The 12,566-nt window shown below is 50.2% G+C and overlaps 1 protein-coding gene across 1 annotated transcript; it reads left to right on the plus strand.

Annotated features, from left to right (window-relative positions):
* Nucleotides 1-2,141: 2,141 nt before the first annotated feature.
* On the plus strand, nucleotides 2,142-6,032 carry LOC119444710 (EEF1AKMT4-ECE2 readthrough transcript protein). Its single transcript, XM_037709071.2, has 2 exons — nucleotides 2,142-2,392; nucleotides 3,968-6,032. Exons 1-2 carry the CDS (start codon nucleotides 2,198-2,200, stop codon nucleotides 6,020-6,022), a joined length of 2,250 nt encoding a protein of 749 aa, XP_037564999.1. The 5' UTR covers nucleotides 2,142-2,197; the 3' UTR covers nucleotides 6,023-6,032.
* The last annotated feature ends 6,534 nt before the right edge of the window (nucleotides 6,033-12,566 follow it).

Below are 12,566 nucleotides of genomic sequence, written 5' to 3' on the forward strand. Positions count from 1 at the left end.
TTTTGCATTTCGCCTCCATCGAAATGCGGCCGCCGGGGCCGGCATCGATCCCGCGACCTCGTGCTCAGCAGCGCAACGCCTTAGCTGACTGAACCACCCCGGCGGGTGACATCACTCTTTCGACGTCTCACCGTGTGCATTCGCATTAACTTCTGTGAGCATTTGGGCATGGCTTGTGAACGGTGTAGTCTATGAACGTAAACATTGCATGAGATTACGGGACGCATATGAGTACAATGCATATAGTTGTACCGGTTGCGTTTAGATTAATAGCATTAAAGGGACCCTGCAACAATTTTGACTATTTTGTACAAACGTGCTTAGTCATTAGAGTAGGTCCTTGTGATCATTAATTGACGCATCTAAGCGCTTCACGTAAAGCGTGTAATTTATTATAAGGTTTTAAAAAGGTACATCGCTACCGATCGCAGCACGCCAATCGGCTGAGTTTTCATCCGCCCCCGACCAAGTGACGTGATTTGACCATATCACGTCAGTAGGGCGAGCTATCCGATTGGCTGCCCAGGGCGCGTCATCGATAATTTTTTCCAACATTATGGTGAACAAATGTTTGTAATAGTTGAGATGTTAGTTAATTTGTTTCTATAAAAAGAAAGTAACAGAAAGAGAATGCACAAGGACATGTATCACACACTAAAGAGCACTTCCGGCCCACACCAAGTGTCGTCTGATTGTGTTACAATGTTATGCGTGTTGATGAGAGCTGCGCGGTCAGTGGGCCTCTTCGATTATCCGTCTCTGACAGTCCCGGACTGTGCGAGAAGCTGCACACGCAGCGCTCGTTGGCTGAAAGCACTGCCTCGGGCAGTCCGGGACTGTTAGGAACGGATAATCAAAGAGGCCCACTGTTGGTCTCGTTCTTTCTTTTCGCGAGCACCATTGTACGCCCTGTTTCGCTGTGGGGTGCGAACGTAGCGATCGGCGACATGTCAGGCTGCGACATCGTGCCCCGCTGCAAGGCAGCAAACGAGCGGAGTGGCTGCAGCTGTGCGCCACCAGATGGCTGGACCGTGCATGCCGATCAGGCCGCTCACGTACGTCTAGGAAGCTCCTTCATCCCAGCAGTATGGAGGGGCTTTAGTTTACGCCTCTGCCTATCCGTAAAAACACCCAGCTCGCCTGTGGTTACCGGAATACCGGACACGATCGGCGCTGCGACAGAACGCTCGCAACGCACGTTGCTTGATCGGCCTCGCTGGGGATCGACGGCCAGGCGGCTAGCGGAGAGGGTGGAGCCCTCGCGCGCTGGCTCGAAGACAAACGGAAGTAGACGACAACGCGTCACAACATGAGGTAGAGCCAGCGAAGGTGGACATCATTCGGCGAACGAGTTGAGCAGGTAATGCATGGCTAGGGAGGAGGGTAACTTGTAATCGTTTGTAGCTCTCTTAATATGAGAGGCTTCACTTAAATTGTGACGCGAATGTTTTACTGTAGCTGTACCCTACGCGTCTACAAAATTTGTCCGAACCATTTCAGGGACCCTTTAAGTTAACCACTTCACGAAAGCTCCACTTCACATAGGTTCCAACATGTACGTTGCATCAGCAGTTTTTTTTTATCTTCTCTATCATTCTATCACCTGTAATTCCTTTCAAGCTTATACATACATATATATATATATATATATATATATATATATATATATAATCACCGCAGCACGCTTTTTCCAACCTTGTTTCGTGTACGCTGGCATGCGACACATTATCCTTTTTTATGGTTATTTTATCCCGCGGGAGCCTTTGTAGAAGAATGACCCAGTTCAAGTTCAGAGTATTCGAATGGACCCATAAAGACGGAGCGACATCCTTTCAATAGCTGGATGTGTTTTGAATTCGCTAACCTCATAATTTAATGTACACAGGCAGTTATTTTATACAAGCAGCTATTTAGGTAGCTGTCGTTAGGTTCGTAGGTGCTGCTGGCCGTTGCGTGCGTGGATCTTTTTGCATAAAGTCTGGTTTGGTCCACCAAAGTCTAGCATTATTTGCCGCAATGTTAAGGGCCATAATGTCAAGTATAGTTGATATGCGCCAGTAATGTGACACGCGAATACTGAAAGAAGTCCTTTGCAGGCTAAATAACGATTTCAGCACACCTATAATGTTAGGATGCAAGTTTCAGTGAATCCCTCACCGCGCGCGAGCACCGCACGTAAAGGAAGAGAAGGCAGACGATGGAGGACAGTACTTCCGACGAGACGGCCGCCCGCCGTGGTCCTTTGAGGACCCGTAAGTCTCGATCGTTGCAGAATGTGCCAGCCAGAAGGTCGTCGCTACGACAGCCATCCTCGGAAAGTCGTCGCCTCTCGCTCAGCAACATAAGCGTCCGATGGGAAGACCAGCAGCCGTCGTCAGATCTCGATCAAGCTGTGAGTACTACGCGCTCACGGCGCTTGCAGAACAATTGCATAATCGCAACGTGATACGCCAACGACAGCCGCTCGGCTCAGCGAGCGAGGTTGAATACCCGTGTCCCTCTGGATTCGCATGCACATGAGCCCCCAATGGGTTCCGGTATGTGAGGAGCTGATCGTCGCATATATTAGAATGATCAAGCTTATACAACTAGCCGCATCACCATATATAACTTTGATGCGCTGAGTCCTAGGTGCGCAAGTGACGTGCCTACACAACGGGCGAAAGCGTGGGACATGTGCCAGTCTACGGGTGCAATGAACCAATTGCGAGGGGGGCACTATGTTTAGTTTATTCCCCTTACTCCCCTTTTCAATCTTGAGAAGGAACACAGAGCGTGGTTGTCTCGGAAATGTCCTCATTGTATGCAATGAGTTGTATGTATTGTGAGGGCTGGAACTGAAGACTACGTGCGTCAGCGCGGCATGGCAGCTCGAGACGAGACAACTTCTTGAATAGAACGCGTTTATTTCACAGCTTAGCTGAAACGCGACCGCCCGCGTCGGCGGCGGGAACAAGAGAGAGAGCGAGCGTAAGTATACGGACACAAAATCTGAAAATTTTACGAAAATGCTGAAAATTAATCCTCAATGTGTGCTTACACCGAAAAGAAATAGTCGCTTAGTTCATTTTTGAGCCGATGGCTTTATTTTTGGCGTTTTTGTGAGCGCGCGCCTCGCCACCCGACCCGCGGGAGTTGGAAGGCGTGACGTCACGACACCCTTGTCGGATAGCCAGCCGGCCGGCCGCGGTCATTCGAAGCGCGCCGACGCCGCCATCGCGAGCATGGATTCGAGTTCTGGTGCGTCTACCAGCGATGAGTACACGTCTGAAGACGAGGACCATTCCAACTTGGCAAGAAATATTACCGCTCACGGTTACGAGCCTTCCGCGTCAAGCGACGAAGAAGAGCAGGCAGCCGTGGAAGTGCCGGTCAGGTTTTTGCGAACCGTAACGCGAAGATTTCGCTCTGCACCAGACACTTATGCAAGAATTATTGGTCATTTACTGGTGTAAATTTTCAGCAGTGGCGTAATCGTGTTGCTGCCGATGATTTACACCAGCAGCGAAGTAGAATACACTTGGTTACTACAATATTAGCTGTTTTTGTCTGTTTGAGCTCTGCGCCACCAGGTGGCAGCACCATACAGGCCGCTCACGTTAGCCCGTTAGCCAGACTAACGTTGTTTTGAAGCGCTTATGCGATAACAGCATTAATCACACATGTTTCGTCTAAACGTAATCGACGTTTGGACTATGTATTCTGCTCATCCATACAAAGATAAATTGCCGCTGCGCAACCTGTTTTTCAGTAGCAGCGTCTTATGAGGCCGCTGCGGCTCAATAAAGAGCCACGACTTCGTTTCTGGGGTCGTAGGTTATCGGTGTTAGTCGCTTCATACAAATGTTTACGGTCGCTTACAACTTTGCAGATGTGGTTCTCGCGTTGATATATATCGACTAAAATTATCTCCAGCTTCTTATATGCAGCGGGTTCATAAGAGCCATCCTTGTCTCTTTGTACACAGGACGAAAAGTCCACGGGAGATGCGCCTGAGCAGCGAGATTTGGAGGCGTCTTCCACTGAACGTACAGTGGGCAGTCTGATGCGCACGCCTGCAAAGACCTCGCTGATTGCCGCTGTGCTCCTCGTGTCAGCTGTAGTGGCAGGCAGCCTCTTCACTGGCGCTCATTCACACCAGTATGGAATGCTGGGGCGACGGTGGCGAACGCCGTCGCCCAGGCTCTGCCGAAGCGAGCCCTGTCATAGACTGGCCTCGCTGCTTTCCGACGCAGTGAACAGGAGTGCCCGACCATGCGTCAACTTCCACGACTATGTCTGCGGGGGTTGGCTGCAGAGCCGATCGGTGAGCGTTGCAAGGACTCTCCGAGGTGCGCTCATCGATAAGATTACTCGAGAAGCCAGGAACGAGCAGATTCCCGACCTTCACCAGACGCCGTCGGAAAAAGCGGCTCGCTACTTTACCGCTTGCGACGACGTCGTATCGGCCTCTGAAGATCACCTGGACGAAGTAAAGGCGCTCCTCCGCAAGGGCGGCATTATGTGGCCCGACATGGACGCGAGAGCGGATCTCATAGACGCGATATTCTATATGTCCCGCGTGGTGAGAGTGCCCATCTTGTTCGAACTGTCGTTCGATAAAAGCGCTTCTCAGAACAAGGTTTTTGTTTTCAACACGATGCGCATCTTGGACATGATGACAAGTCGTGAGGGACAGACGAAGAAGTCCACGGCGAAGAACTTCTTCCGAACGCTGTACGAGGCGTTTTCGAGCGAACGAGTTTCCGACGTGCAAAAGCGCTTCGCGTCTCTGGCAGAGCAGCAAAGGGAGCTATTTGCTTCTCTCAATGCGTCCCTCAGCAGCATGACCCAGAAAGCCACAACTACGTCAGAAATCCATCGCTGGACTAGAACCGTGTCCAAGAAGCGTTGGCAAGCGGCGTTCTTTAAATACTTTAATATAGCGAAAAATAGCTCGTTGCCTGTCGTTCTTGACAGCAAAAGCTACTTCATGGCCTTTTTCGCACATTACAGAAAATCAGGCCCGGTTCAGACCATGGATCTCTACGGATATCTCTGCGCTGAAGCTCTGTTTTCTTTCACCAGCCATAAAATAATCGCGAGCTACTATGGTTATCAACGCGTGTCAAGCCAGCACCGTGAGCACTGCTTCTACCAGACTGACTACTTCATGCACTACGCGTTCCAGCACAGCCTGGTCAAGAACGTTAGCACAGAGTCGGTAAGAGATGACGTGGCGCGCCTCGTGGCGCGTCTTGTGCGTGCCGTCGATGACACCCTCAACACTGGCTGGTCATTCTTTGGCGATTGCCCGGCCTACGCCAACGACAAGGAGAGGCTGTTGGACGTGTTCCGGAAGTACGAGCCTCACTATGTGAAGGAAACCTACTCCTCGTATCCAGACATGAGCAACAACCCTCTCGCAAACTGGATCGGGGCAGCCGAAGCAGCGTCTGCAATGTACGCTGAGGAGATTCCAGTCGGAGAATTGATGTTCGGCCACGAAGCACGAGTCGCCGAGTCTCCGGTTGACCTAGCATACCTCGACGTCCTCTGGTACACGCTGGGAGCACCCCACGCTGTTAAGCTGGCCGGACTTGGATCGCAGGTGACAAGAATGGTGTTCCATGAGATACTCTCCTCCAAGAAGCCCTGCCAGAGACTCATGAAGAGCACGGAGAAGCTGTGGAAATGCATCACGGCCAGGGAGCCCGACTCGAAACACTTCAGGGCCGTCAAGGAGGACGTGTTGGTGTCTCTGCTGTCACAGAGTGTGCTATGGCCAGTATTCAAGGACTCACTGGCTGGTGGTTCGAGAGCACTAGCGGAGCTTGGCTCCCTGTCAGAGCCAGAGCTTTTTTTTGTCTTGACTTGTTTGCCTCTGTGCGGAGAAGAAAATGCGGAGGCAATGTGCAATCTGCCGCTGAAGCACAGCCTCGAGTTCTCGCGGGTGTTCTCCTGCCGTCGCGGCGCTCATATGCGTCCTAAATTCCAGTGCAGCACGAGGGCATTGAGGCCACGTCCGGTCGACCGGCAATAAATGCCCCAAGTCGTGTCATTGTGCTAAGAAAAATTACTTTTGTGTTTGTGTGTTTCTATGAGTATTTCGTGAATGCTGGTTCGATACACTCTGGCTTAATTCAGTCTTTCTCTTTTTTTATATTGAAGAGCGGGCAATGTTTCAACGGCGCGAGCGAAGTTGGCAGCGAGATTCGTTGACCGTGAATAGCCTTGACTATAGACTTTCACTTCTTCTTTTTTCTTTTTGTAATAGCTGCACTTTCTTTTGATTGTAGCAAAGACATGTTTATTTGTTCGGAAATTTAAGGCGCCAATGTAAGTTAGCGGAACGAGGTATCAAACATTAATTCCGTCGTGGTCTCAGCGCAAGGCCTGAAATTGCAAAAAAAAAGTATGGCACTTGTCGAACAGACTTACTTGGAGCGTGCCTCGGCCCCTGGCCACCTGCTTAAGCGGCCATGTTCGTGTGCTGATTACGTTCTACAAACTTGTGGGCGGCTGTACGTTTCGACTGAATGGGCTGAACACTATTCGCATATGACACCTAACGGATGTTGCAGGATACGCGTAGCTAGTTCTCATATGTCGACTACCTTTTTTCTTTAGTCTCTTTCGGCGCTTTAATAAATCGAAGACGCAAATTACCTGATCACTCTTTAAACGAAGCATGCATAAAAACATCTGATAGAAACCTGAAACTACGAAGTAGACTACTCACAGAGTTATAAGGGAGGGACACGCGGAAGGTGTCCTTTTATATCAGCGAGGAAGAACATTCCTTTTGTTTCAGCAATATTTTTTTTCTGCTTACTTTTACCACCCAGTTATTCACCTATCTTTTAATTTACTGTACTGATCTATCGTTTACTATCCGACTGTATATTGTTGAAGGGGCAATGATACCATAGTTTCGTCATTCAAATCTTTATATTTTTATATTTCCTTGCTTTTTGTGTATCAAACGACCACTATATGAAATATAAGTGAATTTCATGTCCCGAGGATAATTAAATAACGTTTTATTTCGCGTACCTAGCGAATGCCTTGGTAGCCTGGTAACTCGCGCATTTGCAGATGATGGCGTCATAGGCCTTGCCCTAGACGTCAACTATATATATATATATATATATATATATATATATATATATATTGTAATGGGGTTTATTGAGGACTCAGAAACGCGACCGTCTCAGTTGAGCGTCGCACACCGAGAGCGCGAGCCCGTCTTCGTCGGCGGGCCGATGATGATAGTGCGTCCACAGGGCGCGCCAATCACACAGGGCGCCAGTCTTCTTCGCTACAACTGCCCCCTGGAGAAGAAGGAGCCATCCTGGCGACTCAAGGAGAGGAGAGGACAAGGGGGTCGTAATAGGGTTTAAGTCTCTGGACGTGGACTGTCTCGCGTCGACGACGCCTCAAGTCAGTAGATGGCGTTAGCGGCTCGACGACGTAGTTGACCGGCGTCGTCTGTTCAACGACGCGGTAGGGACCGTGGTATTGAGCGAGGAGTTTAGAGCATAGACCAGGGGTGCTTGACGGTATCCACAGCCAGACTAGTGAGTCCGGCTGGTAGGTGCAGGGAGGTCGATCATCATCGCGACGGAATTTTTGGAGACTCTGGTCTTCCGCCGTGAACGAACGGGACAGCTGACGGCATTCCTCGGCATACTTGGAGGCTTCAGACAGAGGCGTGCCTTCTGATGGGTCAGGCCGGTAGGGGAGAATTGTGTCGAGCGTACATGTAGGTTCACGGCCATATACGAGAAATAATGGCGAAAATCCCGTTGTGGCCTGTGAAGCGGTATTATAGGCGTACGTAACATATGGCAAAACGAGGTCCCAGTTGGTATGATCCGATGCCAGGTACATGGATAGCATGTCGCCCAAAGTACGATTAAACCGTTCTGTTATGCCGTTCGTTTGCGGGTGATAAGCTGTACTGGTGCGATGGATGGTATGGCACGCGGTCAGAAGGGCGTTAAGAACTTCGGAAAGAAACGCACGCCCTCTGTCACTAAGAAGTTCCCGCGGTGCCCCATGACGCAGTATGAAGTGATGCAGTAGGAAGGACGCAATGTCGCGGGCTGTCGCTGTTTGCAGTGCCGCAGTTTCTGCATAGCGGGTGAGGTGGTCGACAGCGACAATAATCCAGCGATTGCCAGCTGATGTGCAGGGAAGAGGGCCGTAGAGATCGATGCCGACGCGGTCGAATGGTCGGGACGGACAAGGAATGGGCTGTAAAGGACCAAAAGGACGAGGAGCAGGAAGCTTGCGTCGTTGGCACGCTGTGCACGAGCGAATGTACTTTCGCACAAAATTATACATGCCACGCCAATAAAAGCGGGAGCGAAGCCTGGCGTAAGTCTTGAAGAGGCCGGCATGGGCGCATTGCGGGTCTGAATGGAGAGCGGAGCATACATCTGTGCGCAGATGGCGGGGAACGACGATCAACCATTTGCGACCGTCGGAAGCGTAATTTCTACGATAGAGAACACCATCCCGCAACTCGAAATGAGAAGCGTGGCGGCGGATAGCGCGTGAAGGGCGTGTTGTTGAAGTGTCAGAAATGCAATCCATAAGTGCCGCAATCCCGGGATCTTTGCGTTGCTCCACAGCCATGTTGACGGGCACAGGCGACGAAAACGCCGATTCGATGGCTGTAATGCAAGTCATGTCACTTGGTGTAGGCGACCGAGAGAGGGCATCCGCGTCGGTGGGTTTACGGCCAGACCGGTAAATGACGCGTATGTCGAAGTCTTGTAACCGTAGAGACCATCGCGCAAGGCGGCCTGACGGATCCTTTAAAGTCGATAACCAACATAGAGCACGGTGATCTGTAACGACGTCGAAGGGGCGGCCGTACAGGTAGGGTCGGAATTTTCCAAGAAGACTGGCGCCCTGTGTGATTGGCGCGCCCTGTGGATGCACTATCATCATCTGCCCGCCGACGAAGACGGGCTCGCGCTCTCGGTGTCCGACGCTCAACTGAGACGGTCGCGTTTCTGAGTCGTCAATAAACCCCATTACAATATATATATATATATATATATATATATATATATATAGGAGTAACTGGATTTTTCAATGGGCCAAGCGTATTTAGGAAAATCAGAAGCACAACTTCGCGGTTATCTTAGGTTTATTATTTTCCCACCAGTTTCGGTCGGTCCACCGACCGAAACTGTTGAGAAAATAATAAACCTAAGATAACCGCGAAGTTGTGCTTCTGATTTTCCTATATATATATATATATGTATATATATATTGTGAGACGAGGCCCGGGACGAAGGCAGAGCTCTTCTATTGTCACACAGCGCGAGACAGCCCACGAACACCAACCCGACAAAATGATGATGATTATGAGGATGGGTATATACACATGAAGACGATGATGAACTGCACAGTTAGCGCTCACACTAACTTCCCCCCCCCCCCCCCTCACGAAAGCGGCCGGTAAGGCAGAGAGTCAGAAACGGTCGGAACGCCGAAGATACGGCTTCAGGCGAGAGATGTGAACAATTTCAGTGCTGCGGCAACGGCGGTCAGTAACCGAGGTAGCAGGAGCTACGCGATAGTTCACGGCAGATGTTCTTTCAAGCACGGTATATGGGCCGCGATACCTGTGAAGAAATTTTTCACAGAGCCCTGGCACTCGAACAGGTGTCCACAGGAGCACTTCGTCGCCTGGTCGGAACGAAATGACACGACGGGTCACATCACAACGGCCACGGCTGTAGTTTGTTGTGCGTTGAACGGCAGTATTATATGCAAACGTGACGAAAGGAAGTATAGTGTCCCAGTTGTGTGGTCGGGTTTCACGTACATGGAGATCATGTCGGACAGACTTCGATGGAAACGCTCGGTAAGACCGTTGGTCTGGAGATGGTATGCAGAGGTGGTCCTATGAATGGTGTTTGAGGCTTGCAGGACTTCAGCAAGAACATGAGAAAGAAATGTCTTGCCACGGTCACTTAGAAGAACACGAGGCGCACCGTGGCGCAAGATAATGGCTTGCAGGACAAACTCGGTGACCTCAGAGGCCGCACCAGAAGGAAGAGCTGCCATCTCAGCGTAGCGAGTGAGATGGTCCATGGCGGTGACAATCCAGCGGTGACCCGCGGGTGTAAGCGGAAGGGGTCCGTATAAGTCGATGCCGACGAATTCAAAGGGAACGGACGGGCACGGCAATGGTTGTAAAGGGCTGGCGGGAAGAAAGGTCGAACGTTTTCGATGTTGGCATGACGCACACGAACTGACGTACTTGGCAACACTAGTAGACAGGCCAGGCCAGAAACAGCGAGTCTTAATGCGGTCGTAGGTTTTATGAAATCCTAAGTGGCCAGCCGTTGCGTCGTCGTGAAAAGCTTGTAAAATTTGCAGTCGAAGTGAGCGAGGGACGACTGGGACCCATCGATGACCGGTAGGGTGATAAACTTGTCGCAATAATGAGCCATCATGAAGTTTAAACCGTGCCAGTTGTCGTCTTAAGCGGCTGTTGGGAGGACGGGATAAGCCAGTGAGCCGGTCGATAATTGTGCGACAGTACGTATCGGCCCGTTGCAGGGAGGCGAGGTCTTCTGAGGACAGAATGTCGACCGAGGTCACGAACTGTACCGGGGCCATGGTTGTGGTCGAATGGCTGGGCGGTGCCGAACGGAGGGAAGGTGAGACAGGGGCATGTGGCGACAGCGGGCAACGAGACAAAGCGTCAGCATCTTTATGTTGCCTGCCAAACCTATATGTGACAGTGTAGTCGTACTCCTGCAAACGCAGAACCCAACGGCCGAGGCGTCCGGACAAATTCTTCAGGGAGGACAACCAACACAGAGCATGGTGGTCAGTCACAATTGTGAATTGGCGGCCATATAAATAGGGGCGAAACTTTTGTATGGACCATACGATGGCGAGGCATTCTTGTTCGGTGATAGTATAGTTTCGCTCAGCAGGAGAAAGAGTACGACTCGCGTAGGCCACGACTTGCTCTTCAGACGCGTGATTCTGCTGCAGTAGGACAGCGCCTATTCCATGCCCACTTGCGTCAGTGTGGAGGATAGTAGAGGCTGTGGGATCAAAGTGACGAAGCACTGGTCCTGATGTGAGGCATCGCTTGAGGGTCTGAAAGGCGGCTTCACATTCATCCGTCCAGGTAAAGGGTGTGGTCGTGGTCAGGAGTTTATGAAGAGGAGCTGCGATAGTCGCGAAGCCACGGACAAAGCGGCGGAAGTACGACGCTAATCCGAGAAAGCTGCGAAGGTCTTTAGGTGTGGTTGGTGTTGGGAAATGCTGTACAGCAGCGACCTTGTCGGGATCTGGCTCAATGCCGTGCTTGCTGACTACGTGACCTAATACTTTGATACTGCGGCTCGCAAATCGACACTTCTTAGTATTGAGCTGGAGACCGGCCTTGGCTAGACACGTGAGAACGTCGTCTAAACGTTCTAGGTGCTGGGAGAAGCTGGACGAAAAGATGACAATGTCGTCCAGGTAACATAGGCTGGTTTTCCATTTGAGGCCGCGTAGTACGGTGTCGATCATTCGTTCAAATGTGGCTGGTGCATTGCACAGACCAAAAGGCATTACGTTAAATTCGAAAAGGACATCAGGTGTTGCAAACGCCGTCTTCTCTTTGTCGGGTTCATGCATCGGGATCTGCCAATATCCAGAACGCAAGTCGAGGCTCGAAAAGTATTCGGCACCTTGTAAGGTATCCAAAGCATCGTCAATACGGGGCATGGGATATACGTCCTTACGGGTAATTTTGTTTAGTGCCCTATAATCAACGCAAAAGCGTACCGAACCGTCCTTTTTTAACTAGGACAACAGGAGACGACCAAGGGCTTGCTGAAGGCCTTATAACGTTCCGTGCGAGCATGTCGTTGACTTGGTCTTCTATGTAATCACGGTTCACATGCAGAAGAAGGCATCATACAATGTACTTTTTTATTTTTGTACCTGTCAGAACCTGTTTGAGCGTACTGTTTTAACCTCTGATGTCACTGTTTTCTCTTTATTTATTCTTCTACCACGTAGGCATAAATGGTATATGTTTTCAATATTATAGTACCCACTGTTTCCCCCCTATCTTTTTCAACATTATTTTTTTGCGCTTTGTAATCCGTTTAATATACACGTATTAGTACTAGTACTACTTGCCGACTGCCCAGCCTGCACACAAGCAATGTTGCTTATGCGGGCTGGATCTGTAACTAGGATGTGAATGAATGCAATAAATATTATTATTATTATTATTATTATTATTATTATTATTATTATTATTATTATTATTATTATTATTATTATAACTTTCCGCTCAGCAGACGAGACACGGCAAGGGCGGCGACGAATGACGCGGCATCCGTCGGTTTCGATGTGATGAGTGGCCACGGTTGTTTTACCCAAGCCACCCGAACACACGTCAAAGCAAGGTTGGTGTTTCCTTAAGGCGTTCAGCAAGGCATTAGTCTCAGTTGGGCTCAGATCTGAACTCACAGTGGCCCGGAGAGCACTGGGTGAACCGTCCGTGGGCGTACACTCGGCGAAGGAGGAAACAGGCGAAGCAGTGA

This window comes from Dermacentor silvarum, chromosome 1 (assembly GCF_013339745.2).
Source record: "Dermacentor silvarum isolate Dsil-2018 chromosome 1, BIME_Dsil_1.4, whole genome shotgun sequence".
Taxonomy (NCBI): Eukaryota; Metazoa; Arthropoda; class Arachnida; order Ixodida; family Ixodidae; genus Dermacentor; species Dermacentor silvarum.